The sequence below is a fragment of the Falco biarmicus genome, chromosome 4 (genome assembly GCF_023638135.1).
Source record: "Falco biarmicus isolate bFalBia1 chromosome 4, bFalBia1.pri, whole genome shotgun sequence".
Classification (NCBI taxonomy): Eukaryota; Metazoa; Chordata; class Aves; order Falconiformes; family Falconidae; genus Falco; species Falco biarmicus.
Window position 1 is genome coordinate 73,477,328 of NC_079291.1, and position 25,568 is coordinate 73,502,895.

Below are 25,568 nucleotides of genomic sequence, written 5' to 3' on the forward strand. Positions count from 1 at the left end.
ATGAAGACATTTATGGTCAGAAAGCTGCAGTCACAGTACCAAATGTCTTTTGGTGAAAGCAAATCATCTAGATGCTTGTTTGCTTGATTTACCATTGAAAAAAATATATATTCAAGCGCACAGAGACAGGCTGCAAAGATTTTCCTTGCCCTGGCATTGGAGTTGTAAATTCTCAACACCAGTTTAACCCATATTTCAAAGTAGTATTTATCAGGAAAAAATGGGTAGGGTTCAATTAAAAAAAATGGGCAGCTGAGCCCATTCTGCTCCCTGCTCACGACAGAGTGCTCTGCCCACAGCTGAAGAGGTGCACGAGCCTTGCAGTGCCCTTCATACTAGCAGTGGGCTTCTGGAGAATCCAAAGGACAGATGAAAATTCATGTTTGTACAAAGAAGCGGTGTATTTTGTTAGATCACTTGAGACAATCACAAAACCTTTTGGGCATACAGTACCTCCATCAGGTCTGGCAGAGAGGCAGTAAGTGGTGTAAGGAACAGTTGTTCTTAGTTTGTCTGAATTGCTGATCAGCTGGACAAATTGAAAGAGAAGAGCAATTACCATTAATAAAGCAGTAGGGTATTTCTATGAGAGAAACAGTAACAGAGACAGCCTCTGTGAAATTCATTGTAAGTAAACGTAAATAAATTATGCACATAAGGGAAGAACAATCCTGGGATTACTGCCACTAAATGGGCTCTGAGTTAAGTCTTACACACACAAATGGGACCTTGGGGCGTAACCATTCTTATGAAAACACTAGCTCAATACTCAGCAACAGTCAAAAAACAATCAGCTAGAAAACATTAGCAAAGGATTTGAGAACAGAGCAGAGAGTATCCTGTTGCATGAGGACTGTAACCAAAGCTTCACCTTTATATAAAATACAGTGTGTTTTTTTGTCCTTTTTAGTCCAGAACACAGAATGGCATCAAGGATAATCATAGGTCTGGAAGGTTCTGTACAAGGACAAGACTAAGACTTTCCAGCCTGAAGGAGAAGCATGTGAGAAGAGATATGATGGGCATTGATAAAGGCATAAGAGGAACTGAAAAGGCAACTGGGGGAATGGTAGTTCACTGCCTTTCCCAGTGCAAGGACTAGTGGGCATTGCATGACACCTTCAGGAGACAGACTCAAAACAAGCACAATCTGTCTGTTGCAAAGGCAATGGGATGTTTTCATGCTTTATCCATCTTCTGTGAAAGTTCATTATGGTGCATAATGCTTGGTTGCATCACCCACACACTTTCCAAAACAGCATTTAGCGCTTTAAGTATTTCTTTTTGTTGTGTGAAATGCTGTCAGCAAATTTTTTTTTAGTAGAATTTTAGAGTTACTGCACAGTGTCACTGTATATTTCCAGACTATTCTATTCTTCCTTTTTAAGGAAGGCAGGCCCTTCTGCTGTAGTGATGTCAAGAAAGTTGTATCTATTTCTGAAGTTTTCCAATAGAGTTGTAAAGCATATTGACAGAAAGAGAGGAGAATGCTCTGTCAGAGATGGAAAATGCTGACCATCTGACTCACAAACAAAGCCAGGATAAATTCCGCAACTGTAGATCGTTGGACACTGCAACATACTTAATCTTAATTTTTCACCATCAGTCTTATACTGTCCAGAGATACTTCCACCAGATGTGAAGAGAAAATTATGTCGGTGATGCCCAATTTACTTTCACTGCAGAATTCTTTAACTTCTTGACTTATTTGGCTCTTTTCCTATTAAAAAGAACCTTCCACTCCCTTAATTTCTTCATCCCCTGTCAGCATTGACTTTAATGGCCAGAGGCTTGTCAAGTACTCAGTTACACCCAATACTGGGACAGATTCTCAATTTTTCTTCCAAGTAAACGAGATATGATAAAACGCAGAAAATATCACAGTTTGAGTTCAGTTATACAAACATATTGTGGTTTTCACAGTCCATTGTGTAACTGGGAATTTTTGGACTAAACATCTTCACAATGAGACTTCATCTTATTCAGTTTCCGTACATATTGTTAGCATCACTTACAACTAAAAAGTGGTTGTTCAAGCTTCAATTATCTAAAATGTCTCAACGAGTACATGCTCCATTACTGCAAAATGAGCACTCAGGTTTTCCAAAGTTTTCTTTTCAGTAGGTTTTCCCTGATCCAAAGAAGACCTCTATCTAACCAACTGTTAAGCTACACACAGGCTGTTGAAGCCTGGGCCTCCTTCTGAGCACATCATCTTCCACTTTTAAGACATGCTAAAAGGAAGCCTAAGAACAAACTTAGTCTAGTTGTACAGCTAGTCTCTTCTGGAGTCTGTCATCAACAGCAAGTCAGTACAAAACTCCTTGATAATATTTAAAACCTGCTTAGCATAGAAAAGCTAATCACCAAAACTCACAGTAATATAAAACCATTTATGCTAAGGCAAGCTACATCCTTACCACAAATCTTGCATTCATAAATGAAAATGTTTCTTATTCTTACTGTAAAAATGTAATAGCTTATGCTTGAGCTTTCTATCTTTAATCCGTTTGTGCTGATCTCTAGTGTAGCTGGATACTATATCTCTGATCAGTTATTATTCCCTTTGCATATATCACACCCATGACATCTACTAAAAGGAGGCAGCAAAATTTGGGGGCAAACAGACCCACAGTATGGTATAAATAAGCGTTTCCAACCCACACTAGGAGAGCTCTTCCCTGCATTTAAGGCAGCTGCCAACAATCTGTCAGAACCTTGTAAGCCTAACATTGAATTTATTAGCTATTGCTGGTTGTTAGTGCCAAATCTGCTTAACAAAATCAGCTTGGTGATGGTAGATAATAACTAGAAAAAAAAAACATTTTCTGTGTCCACAAATATTTCTTATTACAATTTCCATTTGCTGTTGATAAAGGATGATAGGGTAATAGCTGGTTATATTGGCCAGGACTTTTAATAGGCTCTCACAGAGCAGATGTTGTCGGATCCCATGACGTGTGCTATTTTCTAATGTTTGTTACAGATGTGAGTAGAAAGCTAGCAAGTTATTTCCAAAAGGAGTCACAAGGGAACTGTCACAGTAGGCTGGACCTGATCTTTCAGTTCTGAATTGCTCCTGGGGTCTTCTCCACAAAACTTAATCACAGTTTTGTTCCTGCTGAGTATTTTGATATCCAAAGAATAATATGATAACCTATTTAGTGAGGGACACTTACATGATACACTCAGTTTTCAGCTGCTTGGTCTAATTTTGGATGCGGCTTGAAACCTTTCCTCTCCCTTTGGGCTGTTGTAAGCCTTCCTAGAACATCTTTCTGCCATGCTCCCTGTTGCAGTGTCCAACCAGAACACTGAGGCTGGGACACACTCCACCACTATCCTCCTCTCCCCATACCTTTTGGGTGCACCTTCTAGCTCCCCTTTACCGTTGCATCAAATCTGCACCTGAGAGGACTTCCAAGAGGCCATGGAGGATAGGTTCAAAAGGAAGAGACCAAGGCCAAGTATTATGTCTGGAAACTGTGGCACCACAATGGAAAGCAAAATGTGGCTATATATGTCCCATCAAATGATCTGATAAATTGCTTCACTGACTAGCATAACACCACAGCTATATATGTATATAGGTCTGTTCCTCCCCCTGCCCAGAACTGTGTGGGGATTCAAATTCCCACATCCTTCTATAGATGCATAAATGTCAGCTGTCAATGACAGTGACACCGTGAGAGCCAGAGGATGGGGAGTCACGACCAGCTGAACTCCTTGTGTAAGTGAAGGCTGGGATATATACAGTGGAAATAAGTTGGAAGCAGAATTTTTGCTAAAGAACTTTGCTGGGGAAGAGTGAGGGTCTACAGGAAACATGGGGCCCCCAAGAGTTTTGTTCTCCAAGGCTGTGACTCAGGCACTTCCAAGTACCTGGAGTGCCTCCAGCACATGCTGAAATGAGGTGCTCCAGCCTGAGGAGTTCTGTTGCAAAGTTGCCTCAGGAACAGTCTCAAAGGTCAGCATTGGCCCAAAATTTAGAGATGGCTACACCAACACAGGACAGGAGTCACAGGACAGACTCCTTACAGGTGTGGTACAATCTGGTCTAAGTTACTCTAATGCTCTGTAGAACCTCACTTGCTTCAGCTGTGGTACTTATGGAATAATATCCACAATGAATGGCAAAGCAGCAGGTCATCAGCAACTGCCTATATTGCAGTGCTTTCTGCTTATTTATAGGGAAATTCACATGTATAAAACAAACAAGACTTTTTAGAAACTATAGAGGTTGAGGCAAGGCAAAACCTTGCAGAAGGAAAATGTTCATTGCTAGTGAGCATTTAACAGTCCAAAATGTTACAGGGGACTTTTTAAAATTAAAGACTGTACTGGCAGAGGTAGGAGATGCCTTCTGCATGTCCTCTACACAGCCCATAATGATGCATCCTGTAGAGATGAAGCAATAAAAATTCTATATTATCTAAAGAGTAGCTGGCAAAACTAAGGTAGCACATGGCAAACAGCACATAAATAAAGTCTCACCTAAACACAGCACAGAAAAAGAGAAATCTGAGCCAAATCTATACATGCTTCGAAGCCAGCACTACAACAGCAATTAATGAGAAGAGAAACTAGATGCCTGATTCTAATGGATACTGACATAATAGGTGTACCAGAAATTTGATGGGAGAAAGATAATTAGTGGGACAATAACGTCTTGGTACTGATTACACTGAAAGACAAAGCAGATGTCAGGTACTAAAGCTGAATCAGAATAACAAGGTAATGTCATTAATGAGCAACAAAATCTCTGTGGATGGATTCCATGCTCAGATAAAAAATACAGAATTATATTAGTGATCACCCATTGGAATAACTTACAGTAGCAGGGTTAAACTTGATATCAGAGAAGGTATAAGGATAGAAAGCAAAACAGTAGGAGCAGACTTCAAAACCCCATGCAAAAACTGAGAAACATCATGCTTGGAACAATGCAGAGACTAAAATTAGGACAAATTTTATGAGCATGGAGAAAAGAGTTGCAAAACCTGTAACTCTTGACTTATTCCTGAGTGGTGTGGGGACCATGATTCTAAATGTTGGTAAGAAATACCTCGTATCCAGGACTAACAGAGAGAGATTCAGTTCCCTTGCAGAAGCAAGAAAAGTTAAAAACAAAAACAAAAAAACAAACAAACAAAAAAGTTGCGAAGAAGGGTATGCAAGAAAAACGAGTTGATTAAAAGTAATTAAAAGGTTCAGCTAAAAGGACAGATGGAGCTTGAAAACTTTGACAATACTAGATATACTACAGACATCTAAACTATTCACAAATCCTTCTCAGTCACTCAGTGACTGAGAGAAAATGGCAGATAATATTTGGTGTTGGTAAACGCAAAGTGGCGAACATGAAGAGTAATCCTACCTTTACATATATAGTGATGGGTTCTGAATGAGCTTTTCCCCCTCAGGATAGAGTTCCTGGAGTGATGACAGACACTTCTATGAAACCATTAATTCACTGCTCTGCAGACATTAAGAAAAGATAAAAAGAAACATTGGGATCATTGTAGGAAATAAAGAACAAAACAAAAATGTCACCATGCCACCACATGTATTCATGATGCACCCACTCGCAGCACTCTGTGCACCTCTCACCCCTCCTCTGCCAGCCCCAGCTCAAAAAAGTTATGATAAAATTGAAAGAGGTAGAGAGAAGACTTTGACAGTTATGGTCAAGGATAGGGAATACTTTTTTGTTTGCGGACAGCGCAGAACAGATTTCAGGCTGGAAAAGAGACAAATGAAACTCGTAAGAGCCAAGTTAAAAAACAGACCTCCTTTTTTGGGAACTGGGTAGCTCTTCTTGAGAAGAAAAAAAAAAAAGAGGACAGATTTTCTAAAAGGACCACTGAGAGACCTGCATCCAGTGAAAAGTAATGTAACTGGGTTTCCCACAAATTGTACACTTTCCAAAACAGTTTCTACTGTCTTCTTGAATATTTTGTATTTTGATCGCATTAGTCTTAATATATCTGCAATAGGGTATATACATACCCACACAGACACATACCTGTGCACTTGTTTTAGGAGAGCTGTCATTAAGTATGCAGGAAAAAATGTGTTACTAACATTTTATCTGTGTTTTCTTACACATCTGTTATGAAACACTGAAGTTATTTTTAAAAACTCATCAGATATACAAAGATAATACCGTGCTTAGTAGCTGAATTCCTAATTCCTAAAAGGAAGCAAGTCCTGTATTTCACACTGGTGATGTCAAAGACACAGAGAATACTGGTTCTCTGCTGTGGACAATGACAGCCACAGGGTCTGAACATAATTTCTCAGCCCATTGCTGAGGGGGGGAAGTACATCACATGCCCTGCACTGTAGGTCTTCAAAGGGAAACATTTAACCCAAATACATTTAGTAAGGCATATGGGCTAGTCCTTATTTAGAGTATTTTTCATTGTCTTTTCTATTACATAACTCACTATATTACTATTACACCAAGAAAAAAAAGAAAATAAGCACAAAGTTATTCCACAGTCTGCTCAGTATCATGCACAAGATTAAATTCAAAATCAAGGTCAATACCAGAACTATAAAAAGTCACAGAAAACACATCATCCTGTAGAAAAGATTAATTTTAGGATTCACAGCTCCACCTCATCTTTCACAATCAAGAAACTAATGAAGAACTAAAGTTAAACAAAATAGAAACAGCTGGCATTTCTTCTCTCACCTAAGCAGTTTCAGGTATTTGTCATATGGTCTCTCATGTCTGCAAACAGCAGTCTCTTCTCTGGGTGTCGGCCCTTTATCTATCTTGACTGTCTTACTTGCTTTACAACAACAGGTAGTTTTAGGTATCTCTGATAGCTTTTAGGATCATGAAGCTTCCATTCTTTTGGAGGGACGTCTCTCATAGCTCTGTGGTCTACTTCTCCCAGTGTTTTTACACTGCAGCACAAGAGGAGCAGGCAGATGGTCTGATATTATGAGACTGCATTAACCAACAGACGGGCTGACTGCTCAGAGCTGAGTCCCTATGCCAGCCACAACAGCATGCTCAATGTTTATTTCTTTCACCATTTTTTATTGATCACTCCAATATTTCTGGCTTGTAATTGCCAGTATTGGAGCAGCAGAGATGAGCAAATTACTAAAACAATCAGAATGCAACTGGAAGAGAAAGCATGAGATTTACATGGCACTTTCAAGCTTACTTTAATGCTTTTCCCAAATGAGATGCACATTTCTCAATGTGTACCCATTTGTATATTTTTTTCCTCTCTTCTCTCTTGCCCTGAACATGAAGAGGAGAGCTAAAAGTGAGAACCAGGTGTCAGTTCCAACATAGCATGTAAGTCTGGAAAAGCCGAGCAATGACAGCCAGAGTCAAGAAACATAAGGACACCAAATATAGACCAGGAGGAACTAAGCAGACAGGACCAAAAATGTGGAGAAAATTCCATTCAACATAGGTAAACAGAATATTTTTAAAACCAGTAGTGAAAAAAACCAAACACCCACTAGGTCTATGGAGCACTCACCATAAAAACCAGCACCTACTACACATTTTGCAGCTGCCAGTCTGCTCACAGCATTACGCTACTAGCTCTGGAATCAAGTATTAAAGAAATAACAAGATTTTCCCTGATGTGGCAGACCACTGTGTGGGCGCCACAGGCTATGGATGGTCAGCATCTTCCTGAGAATTAGATCTCGATAAGGAAGTGCAAGAGGGCTGTTGGGGCCACTCTTTTCACAGCTATCTCTGCTCCCTTTTGCTTCCTTTCCCAGGAAGGGTGACAACAAGGGCTGCAGTTTTTCAGTTACTAAGAAGTTCTGGGTCCCTCACACACTCTTTAGCTCTAACACAGTACCTTACAGAAAGAAATTTATCTTTAGATTTCCATCATCAAAAAACAAACCAAGGAGAAGGATCGATTCCCATCTAGCACACAGGTGCTCTCCCCCCATCTCCAATGCAAGTGTTATGTTCATAAAGCAGGCCATACAGCCCTGAGGCTGTCAAAGGCAAGCGGGCACAGCTTTTTGTTGCTGGTAACATGACCACAGGTAACAGCTTCCCATCTCCCTGGCTGCTGCAGCATGCAGGGAGACCAAGAAGAATAGTGAAACATTTTTGCACAAAGAAGGAATAATGCCTGTACCACGACTTCCTCCATGCAAACTCACATCACCCAAAACCAAGTTTTACCCTCATATGTGGTTCCTTTCCTCCCATGTTGGATGACATCTAGCTATTTGACTTGTCAGCCTCTTGTGGTTTCCCTGTGTTGTTCAGCCATTCAGGATCTTGGGGACAATGACTGTGAACCATGGGCTAACAGGAGCACTTTCTTCCTCAAGTAGCAGCATCAGTGTCTGGGGCTAGCAGCAATGCCAATGAGGAGGTAGGGATGTTGCACACTCTCCAGGACAATGTTGCTTGAACACTTGATGTCCCTTCAGCTGTCCAACAATGCAGCACCCAGCTTGTCCTTCGAGTGCAGTGCTCTGGATTTCATCTCAGTCAGCTGCGATAATCCTAATAGTTATTTAGGAGCACACACTGCTCAAGCTCCACTGTTTCTAGTATACAGAAGGTTTTTGTCATATGATGAACCCTGATGTAGAAAAAACCCCAGAGCCTCTACTTGTTTGTATCAGAATTTCTCAGACAGGTTAAGGTTGAATTGACAGAGGAGTGACTTGAAATGATGCCTCACCATAGCTCAGACTATCAGGCTCTGACTATCAGAGCAGATGCGTAATGCTGAGTTATGAGGAATGTGGCAAACATAAACCTTTTCAAGATCTCTTTGCCTGCCTGCACCATTGTCCAGTCTGATTACTTGCTCAGGGACAGCATGGCAGTGTGACAGTTCAAATGAAGCTGCTTTGGTCAGATCCTTGAACTCATCAGCCAGGAGGGCAGTTGTGCTATTAGGAAGGCTGGTAAGCAGCAACCACAGATCATCTTCAGCAGAGAGCAGAGACTGAGACAGTAGGAGGATGAGATCCCACTGAGGCATTCTGAATGTGAGTTTACCCCAATTAGGAAGCTAATTTTCTGTCTGAAAGGGCCCTCAAAAATCAATACAGAATCTGGACTATTGCTTTTTGGGCATTGCTCAGGGAATGCTGGGGCTTTCAGCAGGAAGCATCCCATAGCTTGGCAGTTAATACATTCACTTATGTGGGTTTTTTTTTATAATTCTGGCATAATTTCCAAGCTACTAGCCAAAATGCCTGACTTAAATTTTCATGTACACAATTCCTGCCTATGCTGCATATAACATAGTTAACATGACTCAGCAATCTCCTTCAGGAATAGCAAAATTATTTTCCCAGAAGAGATCCTTTATGAGCAAACAGCTCATGTTTATGGATTAAAAACACTTTGAACTCTAACGGCAATTTCTCTGTTGGCCACCTCTTCAGTGCTGCCTTGAGAACATGTACTAATATTGGATCTTTGACAGTAATTTTCATGACCTGACCAGCCTAGAGAAGCAGCCAGGAGGGGATTTCAATATCATTATTTCATCTGGAGATAGGACCTCACAATCTGGCATCAGAAACTGTTAGCGTAGTAAGCTGGCACCAAAAATCAACTTTTCTAATTTGCCAACAAGTATAACTCCATGCCTGCATGTGAATGTAGGTGGTAGGAGGTATAGATGTGTATTTAGGCTCTCTAGAACTAGTTTGTCAGCTGTATTCATCTCCAAAGCTCAACAATAATCGAAATTATGGAACTTTGTGGTTCCAGAAACAGCAGTAAATGCTCCTTTATCATCCTGCTCATAATCGCATTCAGATGTTATCCACGTTCTTGGTATTTCAGCCCAAATTGCTAACGAGTCTAAGAATGGCTTTAATAATACGACACAAGACAACTAAGAATTATCTTTGCATGTTGTGGGGAAAGAGCACAGAAGAGCATGTCAGTAATTTCTTGACATTTCTGAGGTCAGTTTAACCAGAAGTCTCTCACAGAAAAGTCTGCATCAGCGACTGTTGCTTTTTTGTGACAGGAAATTGCAGTGGACCTGAACAAAGAATACTAGATGTTTTGCTATGTATTTTTGCTCAGGATACTGTGAATGGTCCTTGGTGTTTCGTACTCCAGAGGAAAAAGGCCACATGGATACCAACAGAATAACCTGTGGCAACAACAGCAGTTACCCCAGTTTCATATTTATACTTCTTAACTTGGATACCAAACAGGCAAAATCAGCTCAAAACAACTGGAAGTCATTAACCACACTGTTCTTTAGATTCCTTAATCAGGAATTCACTGAAACGTGGTACGATGCTTCGAGTCCTAAGCAGAATTTCTATGACATTTTTCAGAATTCCTATTTCAAAGGAAACTGGCATGGGAGATTCCTGACTCAGAGTGCTCCCTGGTGAGAGGTAATAGCGTGTTCATTTACAGTGCCTTCTTCCCTGGTGATCTGGGCTGACTTGAAATAAACTCGGGTTTTGTGAAGAACTTCTGAGCCGAGACTCATTGCAGGCGGAGGTAAAGCTTCTTTACCTTGCTGTCAGAAAAATATTCAGTTTGTTTCATTCATTCAGAAGGTGTCTGCAACCTCCTTTTGTTAACACATTGTCTCTGGCAGATGCACTTAACATGATCACCACAGAAATGCACTCAGTATCTATGAATCTTCTTTCAAAATGTTGATGCTGCCCTCCGCTGTCTGACAGAAATGCAAGGGACTGATCTTGTCAGAGGGTTCATGAAGTACTTAAGTTCCTAAAATTTCAGCAATCATGTGGGTAACAGTTATCTTTTCAGCCACAATGAAGAGTTTGTTTGCTTCACTTGGGGTTGCTGGAAATGAATTTCCTTGGCATGTAACGATGCTGATGCAGTGGCTAAGTCCATGAGGAGGTGACACTGATGCTTTTCGCTATGAACTCCACAGAGAAGACAATCTCTTAGTGCATTGTTGAGGAAATAAAAATAGCTCCAAGGCACAAAGAAGTTTAGTAATGTCCCAGCTATTTTACTGATCTTGAAAAATCAGAATCTCTGGCCAATGACAGAAGCAAGAAAAATATTCTTTTAGCAGGGGTATGTTTTCATTTTAGGCAAAGCTGGTGATCATATAGAGTGCAACACATCTTGAGATAACATGACAGCGGTATGATTCCTTCTGAGGTAGGAATCCAATGACGTCAGTTGATTTATGTAAGTTTTTCTGGTGGGTCCCAGCTTTGCCATCTCAAGTTCCAGGTGAGCAGCTCAGCCCAGGTCCTGTACTTCCAGTGTTTTCACTTCACAAGGAAGTTGTCCAAAAGATGGTGACCGCTTTACCTCCAGGAACAACTTCAGAGTCTGTGGTGTTCAGCATCAAAACAATCCCACCTGTGACATACAGCATAATATCTGTGGGGCAGGAGCAAAGATTCAAAGTGGTCCACAGTACACAATAGTAACTGTCATTGTCAGCAGCACTGTTGAGGACATGGTAGACTGGTTGGTGGAGAAGTACCAGAGTCAACAATGGCTGGAGAAGGTGTATTAGAATAGCAGGTGTTGATGGTTCCAAGATTAGTGGGTCATCAAGATCCATCAAGGCCCATCTACCCATACATTATCAGACACCAGGTTGAAAGACACAGGACAACAAGCAAATCATGATGTGTAACAGAGACATGACAGAACAACAAGACAGATCACTGTCAGCTCCTAGCTGGAATGAAAAGGGACATGCAAACCTATCACATTTTTGCTAACCTACAAAAAGCCCAGAAGACATGAGGAGGACTCAACAGCTGGTGTCCTCTGTATTATTTCAGGGAATCCTGGGAAGAATGACTGAATGCATGCGTCTTGGTGCTTGCAAGCTGGATGGACTCCTTGCACATACTCGTGATTGTGAGAATGTGTGTACAGGAGTGTAAGTGAAATCAGTTTTGATTTAGTTTTGTTTTAAAGACTGTCCTTTCCCAGGAGGTTTCATGTTGCTGCCACAATGGCACAGCATTATTTCCGACAAGGTGAGCAGGGATGACACAGCATCTGACAAATGCTGCTCATAGTGAGGAGGAGGCAGGCCAGAACCTGAAATCTTTCTGCATTAGGGAAGAATGTCCTTGACATAACAGGCACATCCCGCTGTACACAAACCCACAGCACCTCTCTGCACATGTAACAGCCAATTTGATGAACAGGCAAGGAAAAAGCATAAACAGGACAAAAACAAACAAACAAAAAAAAAAAAAACAACAGAGAAAGCTGATGATTTATAGGAATACAGACCCTCAGATACAGGCCATCCAGGTAGGATTCTCCAAATGAATGGAGTGCTGACTCTTCTGAAGGAAAGTTTTTTCACAAAAGCTGAGTTAGGCCAGACAAATCCCTGGAGCAGAGGACACAGGCTGGTGGGAAATAAGACAGACAGAAAAGGTGACAGCAGAAAAGACAAGGAAAGAGAAAAATCCTCTGGAGAACTTCTTCCCTGTCACCTGGAATAACTGAGGTCTCCTCAGGAGAAGGAGCTCTCTACTTTGCAGGAAGGAGGCTGTAAGAGATTGTAAGTAGAAGTAAGTGATGCCAAGTGACTGCCTCATGAATCTCATGTTGAGAGAGGAGCAGTGGGAGATCACTTCACCATCAGCACAGAACAGAAAGACACTGTCTCCTGAATTAATAACCTGAATCAACTGTTCTGCTTCTGACAGACACAGGAAGATGCAAAACCCAGATATAGCTTGCATTTTCTGGATGTTATTATTTCAGATTAAATTCAAAATCAAAGCAGGCAGGACAGGACATAATCAGAACTATGCAAACTCTGCATGTGTAACTTACTTTCCCCCACACTAAATGCATTTTAAAAAGGCATAGAGCAAATATTCAAGGTACGCCAGGAAATAAGACAGAAGAGTTAGAGTTCTTTTCCAGATAGGAATAGGGTCAAAAAAAAGCAGAAAGAATTGACTATGTCTTCCAGGGGTAACTCACCTGGTCATTGTCTCATTGGAAAGAGGTTTCACAGGACAGCAAAACTCATGTCTCACTGAGTTGTTCATCAGGGCCATAGTTCAACTCTGTTTCTACTCCTGTTATCCCTACCCCAGTTAGTTTCCTCCCTCCAGCTGCTTCCCCAGCACAATAGACCTAGGAACTGTGAAATTAAAAAAATCATAGGATGATTTAGGGTTGAAGGGGCTTCTGAAGCCTTCAGTCCAAGCCTCTGCTGAAAGCATGTCCACTAGATCCAGCCGCTCAGGGCCACATCCAGTAGAGATTTTAATGTCATCAAGGACAGAGATCACACAGCCTCACTGGGCCCCTCTTCCAGTGTTTGACCACCTTTTTGCTTAGCTCAATCTGGAATTGTTGCAAATTTTGTCTCCTACTCCTGGTTCAGCTGGTTCAGCTCCAAGGGCTAGGCTCTATTATCTATGTACCTCAGTTAGGCAGCTGTAGAGAGCGAGAACTTCGCCTCTTCTTGTACAGGATGAGAAGGTGAAGCTCTCCCTGCCTTACCTTGTACACCATGAGCTCCAGCCCCACAACGCTTCCTCACTGTCCCCCATGCCCTTAGAGGTCTTTAAATTATGTCAAACCTTCTCCAGCGTATCAGGTTTGAAGATCTTCCAAGGTTATCCTGCTGGCAAAACCACTCTTGTCCCATTTGACCAGGTAGATCCTATTCCTGTCACCAGCCCTTGTTCCTTGTGGTTAGAGAAGCCAGCGCACTCCCTGCGACACCAGCCACACAGCCAGGTCTTCCTTCCTCCTGTTCCTTTCTCCTTCACCAGCAGGATAAAGAACAGCCACCGGGCCCCATACCCTCCACCCTCACCTCCCAGAGCCCTCCTGTCACTCTGAATGTGCACAAGGCTGCCTCTAGCAGCGTCTCCTCTCCTGCCTTCTGGCCACGTTAACCTGGAACCTCCCATAGAGACGTATGTGCATCTCTCCAGCTTCCCATTATTTCTCAAGCACACTGCGCTTCTGTCTACAGTATCCAGCTTCAAGCACTATTTCATAGGTGGGCAATAGATAAAATAGATAAAAATTGTATAGAACCAAGATGTTCTAGAGATACCCAAAGAGGTCCTTTAGTGAAGCTGGTATCTTAGGCAGCAGCTTGTTCTTTCTGCAGTATCTTTACTGCGGATGTGGATCAACTGAACCCCCAAGCCATCAACAAACCCCTAGATCCCTTTCTCCAGGGCTGCACTCCAGCCTCTTGTCCTCCAGTCTATACATACATACAGGATTATACTGTCCCAGGAGCAGAATCCATTATTTATCCTTGTTAAATTTCATCCAGTTGGTGATTTCCCAGCACTCAGATCTACCAAGATCTCCCTCCTCTCAAGGGACTCAACATCTCCTCCTAATTTAGAATCATCAGCAAACCTTCTTAGCATGTGCTCAACTCTTGTGTCCATGTCACTGATAGAAACATTCAAGAGAACTGACCTTAAAACTGAGCCCTGAGGAGCACCACTAGTGACTGGCCACCAGCCTGATGATACCTCACTGATCACAACTCTTTGAGTCCAATCCTTCTGGCTAGCTGTTCGCCCAAGGAAGCTGAAGACAGAGCCACACTGGAGTCACTACTACAGCACTGCCCTTGTGATACCAGCAGTGAGTATCCTCAGGAGTAGAAACAGAGCGATAAACATCTGGGCAGATATGTTGTCTATTACCCTTTCCAGTCTGGGCTGAAAAATGTATAGAACCACGGAGTCATTCAGGTTGGAAAAGACCTATGAATTAGAACTCGTTAGTTAGGGCTCCCTGCTGCCCCGGTTTATAGTCAGGTTTACATAATCTGATTCTTGCCAACTCAAACCATTTCATCATTCTCCTGTGACAGAAACTTCTGTTTGTGAGAAAATGAGGCAAAATCCGTTATTAATCCTGGTGATTCACAGAACACCACCCTTGCTGTCTCTCACTGGTATTTCTTTTTGGAAGCCTGTGCCAGTTGCCCTGATACCAAATTGCCTAACAGGAGTGAGGTAAACAGCTGTTTGCTGTTGATAGATGCAATATTACACATACAGTCACTGCGAGAAATTAGAAGGTTTATTTATTACAGTCTCTGTAGTATTGTTTAAAAACTCAAAAGGTCGGATACAGTGGCAACAATGAATAGCACATATTAATCAGATGTAATTATAAAGACAAATTCCCAGACAAATATGAGCTGGGATCAACTTGGTCATTAAGAGGACACTCAAATATTTGATAGAAGTAAGACTGCATATCTGGTTTGATATAGGCATTATCACACATATGTTCTTACCGCAAGAAGAGAATGTATTAATACAAGTGAAGCCTGTAGCAGTCTCTATGGTTACAGCGACAATTTCTAATATAAGCCATTGTCTTCAGATGCTTAACTTTCCATGTTTCGACTGCTTAGGCTGAAATTTTCCATCACTGCTCATTGTTTCCAGGTGAATTCTCTAGCAATCAGGTTAGCAAATGTACCGAAGAATTCTAGCAGATTCTCATGCTGAAACAGCAATTGGAAATTTGGCAGGGACTCAATATTATCATCTGTTACCAACCTCTCAGATTTACCCCATGGCTTGGTGACTTTAAAAGGCCCAGCAGATCATGCAAGAGGTTTTGTGCTGAAATTTCCGAATGTGCTATCTATAGTGAGCGAATCTGTCTCAGCCAGACCCACTTACTTGCGCACAGCCCCAAGGTCCTGCAGCACGCGCAGGTCACACTTGCATGTCAACTCTGCCCTTCCTCTGAGGGATTGTACCTAGGGGTTGCGAAAACGGAAGGCAGTCCAAATTTTGCGTCTGCAGCTCTTCAACTGTGTGAGTTATAAATAACTGGCTCTCCCCCACTGGTATCCTGGCAGTTTTTGTATTAGTCCCAGCAGCAGAGACCTGTGCAGTGGATGCAAACGCTCCAAGTCAGAACAGTCATTCGGCAGGACACCACTTTCTGTGAAAGAGTTTCTAGTAACAGGCCCCAACATTGTATTGTGATAAGAATTTTAAAACCTAGACTGAAAACGTTTTCTTCGAACACTCTTGTGAAAAAGAGGTATCCAAACCTGTCCATCTCCACCAGCCCATACGTCATCAGGTATCATGTCCCATCACCTCCATGTATGCCAGATTCTGCTCATCTAAACCATGACACAGGGAGGGAAAACAGATTGTGTGTCTTATGTTTTGGGTCAGAGGAGCCAAGAGGTTCTAGAGATACCCAAAGAGGTTCTTCAGTCAAGCTGGGATCTTAGGCAACAGCTTGCTCTTTCTGCAGTATCTTTACCACCCTGATGCTCTTCACATCTTCATTCACCTCTTTTTTTATTTTTCAGAGTTTGGGTGGTAGTTTGCTAAATTTAAGCTTTCTGAATACACAATTACTCCTAGATAGTCCTGATTTCCTAATCAATTTTTACAAACTCTAACCTCTTAAAGTATTTACCAAATAAGTGTCTGGTTGCTGCTCTGTTGTATTGCAGGTGTCCTGTGGTTATCAGTAGTATCCGAGGTGTTATACATCATGCTGTTAGTCGTCGGATTCAGCCTTATGTGCCTCGAGCTCTTTCATTCAAGCAGTGTGATAGATGGGCTCAAGTTAAATGCCTTTGCTGCTGTCTTCACTGTGCTTTCAGGTATGAACCTTTCCTTTCCCTTTTGCCTGAGGAACCACAACAAGACAAAATTCTAAAACTTTGAAAGAATAAAACCTGGGGGACACAAGACTCTCTTATCCCCATTTAACTAGCATATTTTTCACCATGATTTTTTTGTTCCTTTGAAACAAGGACTGCATGATAAATTTGCCTCTTGCCAGGGAGAAGCGAAAATAGATATTCCTGATTTCACAACAGCGATGCAGTAATTAGCCTTCCCCCAGCCTGCACAGCCGTTACCGTAGCCATAGCCTGAGCCTTCCTTTTTCAGCATCATCGTACTGATTAGCCAATAGAAAATGAAAAACATATAGTGTTGATAATTTTTTTTCCTGTGTTAATCCTGAAAGTAGGTGAAGGCTTGATGCTTCAAACCAAAGAAGCCCATCTTGTTCATTAGCAAAACTAAGTATGAAAAGGGCTCTAGTAATCGCACTGAGCAGCAACCTCAAGAGTAATGTGGGGACCTGTACATCTCTCAGGACAAGTGTTTCAGGTTATTTTCATGCTTGGTCTGTACCTGGAGCCCTTCAGTGTCTGAACTTGAGGAACTCCTCTAAAAGAAGTTATCAAATCTATCCATGTAATTAAGTGTCCCTTTACTGCTGTGCTGGCTAAAAGCTCCACTTCCCAGGATTTATACAAGCATCGAGCCACAGCTGGTTTCTGTAAGCACTCCTGCATGGACCTCTCTGGCAGAAAGAACTTCTGTAATAAAAGGGCATTTTATTCTGCTGTATTTCAAGCTGAAAGAGATTATAATGGGCAGTGTACATTCTGTGAAGGAGTTTGTATCTTCAGAGATAGCTTCAAATTTTTAAATACAATTAGAGGTATAAAACTTAGATCAGAAGCAGAGCTGAGAGGACAAAAAAAAAATCTGGTAAAAACTGCCAAAGCATGTATTTCAGCTTTGAATGTAATTTGGATTTTAAAAAAAGTCAGTTCAACTTTCAAAGTCAAAATACATTGAATTCTTCAGCATTCAAGCAATTATTTCCATGCTGTTTCTGTCTCTTCACCATTAACTGTGGTTTTAAAGTTTGTAAGAATTATGAAGTTTGCTTTCCTACACAACTTTCTATTTTTATTTTGTCCTTCCCTCTTTATAAACACATTGCCATGGTGTTCCAAATATAAATTTTAAAGTTTGACAGGGAAAAAAGATAGAAAAATAGGAAGAACTGAAAAAAAAAACCCCAAACAAACCAAAACCAAACCCCATAACACTGCTAGATTTTATTTTCAGTAACAGAGATATCAGAAGAAAGAAGAAAAACATATTTGTTTAAGTTTAGCATATTTATAATGACACAGCTCAATAGAAATTAAGTAACAAAGAGGATTTTGCCTTGGAGCAACACACCTCTCATTAAATCCATGCTAGAATTCCCCCTAAAACTGCAATGGGTTCCTCATATTCTCATAGCTCAACACCTAAAGGTTAGGAAAAATTATGCTGATAGTGTGGCCACTTACTGCAGTTTCTCAACCTCTTATGAGTCATTTAAAAAACAAACCCCAGAACATCATGATTTTGGTATCCTTTGTAACTTTATACAAATAAAAAAACTTACATATGTCTCTCATGTAATATTCATAATGAAGTATTTTAATTAATGTGATATATTTTATAAATAATATTTTTGGTAAAGTTATCTGAACATGCTTTAAAAGACCTTGTCTTTTCAAATTTAATTCCTTAAGTTTTCCCATTACTGACACCTAGCAACCGTTCTGGTCCTGCAAGGCCAATGATCTTGAGACAGCTGTAAATGGTCAGTGTTTCTGCTCTCCCATCCACCCGGTCACTCCAGTCCACCAAATTATCAGGATTTTCCACCTGCAAGCGTCTGTTGCCCTGGACCCCAGGTGGGTGGGCAGACAGGCATTTTGTCCTCTTTGCCCAGCTGGAGGAAAAGATGACCTTGTAAATACAGCATTTGTTGATTTACATTACAGCTGTTAATTTTATCTAAAATCTTACAAATAAATGTACAACAAAAAAGTACCAGAGGATATCCCCATGGAGAACTTGGCAAGGCACACCTAAAATAGCCCACACCAATGGGTGGCATCAGGAACAAGCCAAATCAGAAGTGCATGAAGTAGCACAATGAAAGTAGGATTCGTATTGTGCATGGCATAATGGCACTGCCAGCGCAGCCTGGCACATGTCTGCCCCCACCCCGCCCCACCATGAGGCAGATAAAGCAATAAACACCATGTTTTCGCTGTGGTCCCCCAGTTGCAGCAGGATTTGCTGATGACCTCCTACTCACCTGTATCAGTGGACTGTCATGCTGGCCTCCCACACGGCAAAAGGCCTGAACGTTGCTGAAATGCCATTAAGGTTTTGCATGACAGAACAGATCAGCCTTGCTGAAGGTAGTGCTGGCTGTGTCAAACCTCCTGATGGCTCTGAGTGACTATGACATGTCTCAGGGCAGTCTGTAATATTTTATTAAGGTTGAAAAATTACTGACAGTAGGTACAGGAACAGCAAACCACAAACTTTAAGATCAATGTTATAACTGTCAGCTGGAGAAAAAAAAATCCACCAATTTAAAAAGTACAGCAAGCTCCCAGTGAATTCTGGAAATTAAATATAGCCAGAAACAAGCAAGGTGTGTACCAGTTTGCTGTGCTCCCATTAGGCCACCCACCTTGCTGAAATACCATTCCTTCCGATGTGAATTGCTCTTTCCACCTCCTAACTTTGCAGTGTGTCACACCAACATGAAGCAGCTGAGCAAACCACTGCAGCTTCTTGTAATAAAATGTCTTCTTTCAGCCTCTGCAGTTGTTTGCATCAAATATGACATTTGTCTTGCTGAAGGTCCTGCTTAACATACCCACAACACAAACATGACGTTCCCCGACTTCCCTCCCCCAGAATTGCCCTGAATCATCTACGTGTCTGGTGAGACTAATGAAGAGCTTTAGACTCTGAAAGTAAGCAGGAAAGAAAAGCAAAGAGTTGGGTCTGGGGAGGGAAAAATCAGCATCTTCCATATGGAGGAAGGGCAACCGTGGAAAAAAGTAGATGGTCAGAGAGAACAGTAAATGGCAGCTTCGGTTACGGTGCCAGTGTAAGGTGTAGGACCACATCGTACCCCACCGTGACAGAACACCAGTATTCCTAACTGCCTTGAACTGCTGATGCAGAACAAGGGAGTTTTTGACATCTGTAGGTCCAAGGTCTATTTGGGATATGATGATCCTGCCCCACTCTTTAGCTAAGTGCCTGAACCCATGCTTTTCGTGAGCTCAGCTGGGAGCATAATCTGCATTGCCAAGGGACTAAGCACACACATCCCAGATTATTGTACCTAGAAAATTCTCCAAGCATCAGAGCTGCTCCTGGCCACCACTCCTTGAAAAGCAGGGTCTGGTTTTCCTCAGAGAGATGTCTAAATGTAAAAATCAGACAGTTTTTTCTGCTTAAGCTGAAGAACCATGCTGGCCAGCTAAGCGGCAGAGCAAACTCAGGCTACCCTGCGATTTATCTGCAGCCCTGTTCTTAACACCATGGTGAGTGGAGCATCTAATCTTCACCCAGTTGTCATTATCTCAGCAAAATATAATGGTGGCACAAAAGCAAGCATCATCAGCATTGTACTGGCAAAAGTATTCCTGTGCTGTCCTCTCGCCACACATCATCAGGAATACTGAGTTCATTTAACTTCCTTGTGTAACTTCCAAGTGTTTTATGAGTGTTCAAATTTATAAAGTTTAGCAGCTGTTCAGATAAAATATCATTGTTTGGCATTAACACTTTGAATCTTGAATTGCCTACAGAAGTCTCTCTCCTTATTCTCTTACCTGAGGCCTGCCTGCGATGGGCTAAGTGAGATAGCTTGTGGGTGGCATACCCCTGTTTTGCAGCAGCAAGGTTGGTGGGGATGCTAATTGTGCAACGTTTTCTTCAACAATTTTCTTTCTTTAACTCTTCTCTTAATTGAGAATTCAGTATGATGTAAAATAATGAGTTCTCAGTCACACCTTTCCTCTGCCCATGCAACTCCCTCCTCCACAGTAGAATAAGAGGCATAAAAGTACAACAAAGACTTTTCTGGAGCTTTCAAAGCACTTCCAGCAGTAGCTATCTCAAGAATTATAAAAAACATTAGCACAAAAATTCCTGTTATAATCCCTGCTTCTCAGGTCTCTTGGGGATGGTGGCACACATGATGTATACTCAAGTTTTCCAAGTGACAGTCAGCCTTGGGCCAGAGGACTGGCGACCACATTCATGGGACTATGGATGGTCCTTCTGGTAAGTGTCACCACTGGTTAATATCTTTTCATTTTTGAGTTGTTCCATCAGTTTGTTGAGAGATTGTACATATCACAGATTTCCAGGAAGATGCATGTAAATTTCCAGCTGCCAAAATGCTAGGAGCAAAAAACCACCATGGCCGTACAGTTGTTGAGGTGTAGAGGACAGTTATCAGTGACTGTGCAGCAGCAGCTGTGCCTATCAGCAGGTACATAGCATTTGTAAATAAACAGCAACCACAATTACCAACACAGATTGAGCACTCTCATTAAAGTTCAATTTAGGTACATAATTGCCATGGCATTTCAGAGACTTTGAGCTTTTTTTTTTTTGCTTTTTTTTTTTAATTAATGTCTTAGTTGAACCTTACACTGCAGCTTTTAACACAGCCACAGTGGAAGGTATAGTGCTCCTGGCACCTTAAGACTTCCCTGTGGATCATGGCAAGAAGGCTTGGGAAAATGGTCATGACATTTTGGAAACTGATTTTATTTTTACTTTTCCCATTTATCTTCTAAAATTCACATAAAAAATAATTTGGCCAAGATACGTCAACTGTGTTATATTGCTTGCAAGCTTATAAGAAGCTTACAAGGAGACCGTGGAGAATAGAAATAACTGCAAACGACTTTCACATCCCTCTAGAGGCATCAGCCTCTTTGCACGGCTAAGGAGAATATTTTTTCATTGCTAAATATAGTGTATTATTTTCATTCCATCTCAAAGCAGAGACAAGAACCTTTGCTAACACCAGTAAACAAACACAAATGCTTCTTACGCACAGCACTACAGGGAATTATTAGTCTTTCCTTCTCCCCTCACTGTATTGTGTTTGATGGGAGGAGTTACTAATATTGTAGTAACATGTTACAAAATATAAATTGCATTATATTTAAAATACAGCTTATTTTGTGTATCAAAAATTAATATTTATTGCATGTGGTGATGAACTTCTAAATAAACTGCAATCATATATTTATAATATTTATATAAATGTTCGTAGCAATTCTGTGGTCATAATTGTATAATTATTAATATCTTTAAATAATAAGGCATATCCTCTGTTAATTTGTCTTCAGAACTCTATTTAATAATTTACTGCAATACTCAAAATTCAGAATATTGTTAAATGTCTAGCATGATAAAGCACTCATTAGATCATTCCCCTTCATCTTGTGCAAGACAAGAAACCCCGTGTCTCAGAGCGGGCATCAAAGGCTTGCAGGTCCCGTAGGGCATCACGAGCCCACTCATCCCACCCATGCTCAGAGAGAGCTGTTCAGAGCCAGCATCCCACCTGCGCTCGCAGCCGGCAGTGCTGCCGCTGCCCTCACCACAGCTTTGCCCCAGAGCAGGCGCACCCCTGCCCGCAGCTCTCCCCACGCAGCCACCGCCAGGGCACAGCAGGCTTTGGTTTAAAGACCCTGGGGTTAGGCTTCACTGTGGAGGATGCTGGAGATACCCACCAGCAGAAAAATACATGGGAGCAACCTCAGCTCTTCCCATATTCCTGAAGTGGGACCTCAGCTTCACTCTATCCAGTAACTGCGGGTTCACCCCGAGCTCTGCTCAAGCTGTTGCCGTCACAAAGTAGCTTCTCAGATTTGGGAATCTCCCTCCTTTCCACTAATACCTTCCGAGGCAACGCACTTACCTAGGCAGACGCTGGGCACGGTGCAAACCGCAGCTCAGTCACAGCTCCCCCGGGGCAGACGTGAACAGCGCAGCGTTTCCAGCCGGCAGCGGTGCTCAGCAGCCAGGGGAAGGCCATGGAGTTCCTCATGCCACGTCAGTGACTGGGAGCAGAACTGGCAAAGGAAGGTCTGAAAGTCAAATGCAGCAAAAACAAGAGGCTTCTTCCTCCCAGCTAACACTAAACCACCACTTCCATAGGGACTAGAGAGCTACAACCCCTCCTGGCATCCCCAGACTTGAACGCCTTCTTTAAGAAGGGTTAAAAACAAACACCCACCCAGTCTGGTGGAGTTTGGGAACGCTGCACATGCAGGAATTTCCTTCTGCTCGATCTGGGTTCAGGTGATGGCCTGAAGCATGAGCTTTAAATACCCCTGAACCAGTAGTACAAACATCAGCATTGTTTACAGCCTTCTGTAAGAAGTACCACTGCATCATCCTCCCAGACACCTGTCAGAGCATGGAGAATTGCAACGCCACTGAAACGTGGGTCCTGGGAACACTGTCCCCATGGCCAAGAGCCCAAGGGCATGAGTGCAGACCTGGACTGCCATTCGTTTCCCAAGTGCCAATGGGAAAGCTATTTTTTCCGTGACTCTATTTCCCCTCTATCGAAAGGGGATGACAAAAATACTCCCCTCAGATAAGGAAGGGATGCTCATGATCTGCTCAGACACCCCAGGGTTGAAAATGCATCACTTTGTCCCTGTTATCCTACCCCATTCCCAAGCCTTTGGCAAAGCCTGGAAGGGTGTTTGTGCTCTGGCACGAGCCAGGAGTAGCCCAGGGAATTCTCCACTGGCTCTGAGGATCAGGGGATGTTCAAATTTGCCCCTCCTAGAAAAAAGAAATATACAAAACCCTGAGCTGTTTAGGCCACAGAGGAACTTGAAAGCACAGCCCTGAGCTCAGCTACCAGAGGCACTATAGGTACAGTCCCACCACATCTGGGGCACAGCTGGCACAGAGGGGCATTGCTGTTAAAGAGGCCTTCACCTAAAGTAGGATGGTACTCTTACAGGTACGAGAACCACTTTTTACACTGAAATAACATTTAACCAAAGTCCATAAAAAATCTCAACCATATCAACCATAATTGTCTCATTATTATGATTTACCAAATGCCAGGCCTGAGGTCACATTAAGAGTCTTCATTCTGTATTTCCTTCTCTGAACCTTTCAGCATTTCTGAGTTAGTGATTAGAAATTATCAGAAACTTTCAAGAGAAATTTTTCTCCATATGTCATTCCCCAGGCACCAACCAGGCACAGTGAAGCATGTGGTTTCAGCTGGCTTCTTCCTTGATATTGTTTAGGAGTCCAGCTGGAAATATTTGGAGCTCTTGGAGGTTTTCCACACGCTCCATGTAGGAGGAAGACACTTGCCAGGATTCCCTGTGCCTGGACAGTCACACATAGCATAAATTTCCTTTCCACTTCACCCAGCTGTGGGAAATCTAAGAGAACTTCATCACCCCGGTGTTCACTGTGCTTCCTTCTTATCTGACTGCATCTGGCAAAGGGGCTCAAAAATGCGGAGGAAAGGGGCTGCCTCCACAAGCTTCACTGCCATGGGAGTCCCTAAAGGACTTGGTATGCACTGAATTTTGAAATCATTGAAATGAGCCGTTTCTGTTTACTTGAACCATTTTTTTCCCCCAGATTTTTCAGTGCATGAATAGGTGCTCTTTTTCAACTTTCATCTAATTTGAAATGAGAAACTGTTTCCTTGTCTGCAGATCCTTTGCAGAAAGGGAAAACAGCTCATGCTGAGGGCTCTGTTGATAATGCGTATTTATAAGATAATCCTACTGTGGCTGTATTCTTCCTGTTCTGCATAATTTATATCAGTGTTCAATTTGGTTATAGGAAAGGTGAAAGCAAGGCGCAGGTAAAGTGTGTAGCTGACACAGATGATTAACTTAATCCAAGTTAGTTAGGAAGCCACTGCGAACTGTAGCTGCAGCTGATGGGCTGAATGTGAAGTCAACGGGAGCCTGAAAGCAGATAAGCTCTGCAAACAAAAGGAAGATTTCAGTGCCTTTTTTGTAGCTCTATTTCATGCTCAAAATGCATCTAAACTCCGTGGGGTCATGAGTTCCTCCCCAAGCCACATCTGAACTGGAGATCAGGGAGATGAAGGCTGGAGGAGAGATGTGGAGGGAGGGCAGAAGGCACCTGGGGGAAACCCAGTCCAGAGCAGGGAGCAGAGCAGCTCCCAGCTGAACGTTCCTTGCCAGGAGGCCCAGGACAACACCGGCTGCTGTTCCAGCCTGGCATTGGGACAGTTACTTTTATTTCTTCCACTTTCCTTCTCCCTCCATCTCCCCATGCTTGCAGGTTGGTACTTGAAGGTGTCCTGCTACCAGCTGACTGAGATTGGCCAGCACTGCCTGTACACTGGGAGCACTGCCCTCAGATTTAATCTCTCCACAAAATGCAAGCGCTGTCTTCTATTCTGGTCAGGCTTTTAGAGACTGGATATAAGCCAGGAATGCTAGAAATGTCCATGAGCCAGGGAAGAAGGAAATACAGTAGTCTGATGAAGGCACAAAACCACAGAATTGAAACCAACCCTGCAGTAGCATTGTGCAGAGCCGGTCTCCCATGGACGCTGGAGAACTTCCACTGGTCCAAAAGATGTGTTCTCTGGGGTGGGACTCCTTCTAGGAGTTTGTGACTGCTCTATAGATTTTAGCACTTATCTGCAAGGGTCTGAAACATTTCAAAGGGAAATTGAGAGGCATTTGACTCTTCTGTCAGAGCACATCGAGTGTTCACATTAGCCACTCTGCCACATGGTTGTCCATGGGATGAAACCTGTGCCCAGCCCCCAGCCCAGCATCCTGCCTGCATGCCTGAGCATGTGCCACAGGTCACTGGAGGTAAGATGAGGAGAACGGGTTTGTCACCACCGACTTACCTGCCTAGTTGCATCCTGTGTATGTGTGTCTCTTGGCATCAGA

The 25,568-nt window shown here is 42.3% G+C and overlaps 1 protein-coding gene across 2 annotated transcripts in view; it reads left to right on the plus strand.

Moving 5' to 3' along the window:
- GSG1L (GSG1 like) overlaps positions 1–25,568 on the plus strand; it is a 59,290-nt gene that overhangs the window by 17,849 nt on the left and 15,873 nt on the right. For both annotated transcript variants that reach the window (XM_056338187.1, XM_056338188.1), the window contains exons 3-4: positions 16,452–16,604; positions 20,793–20,904. In XM_056338187.1, the coding sequence (XP_056194162.1) occupies positions 16,452–16,604; positions 20,793–20,904 (265 nt within the window). The remainder of the gene's footprint in view (positions 1–16,451; positions 16,605–20,792; positions 20,905–25,568) is intronic.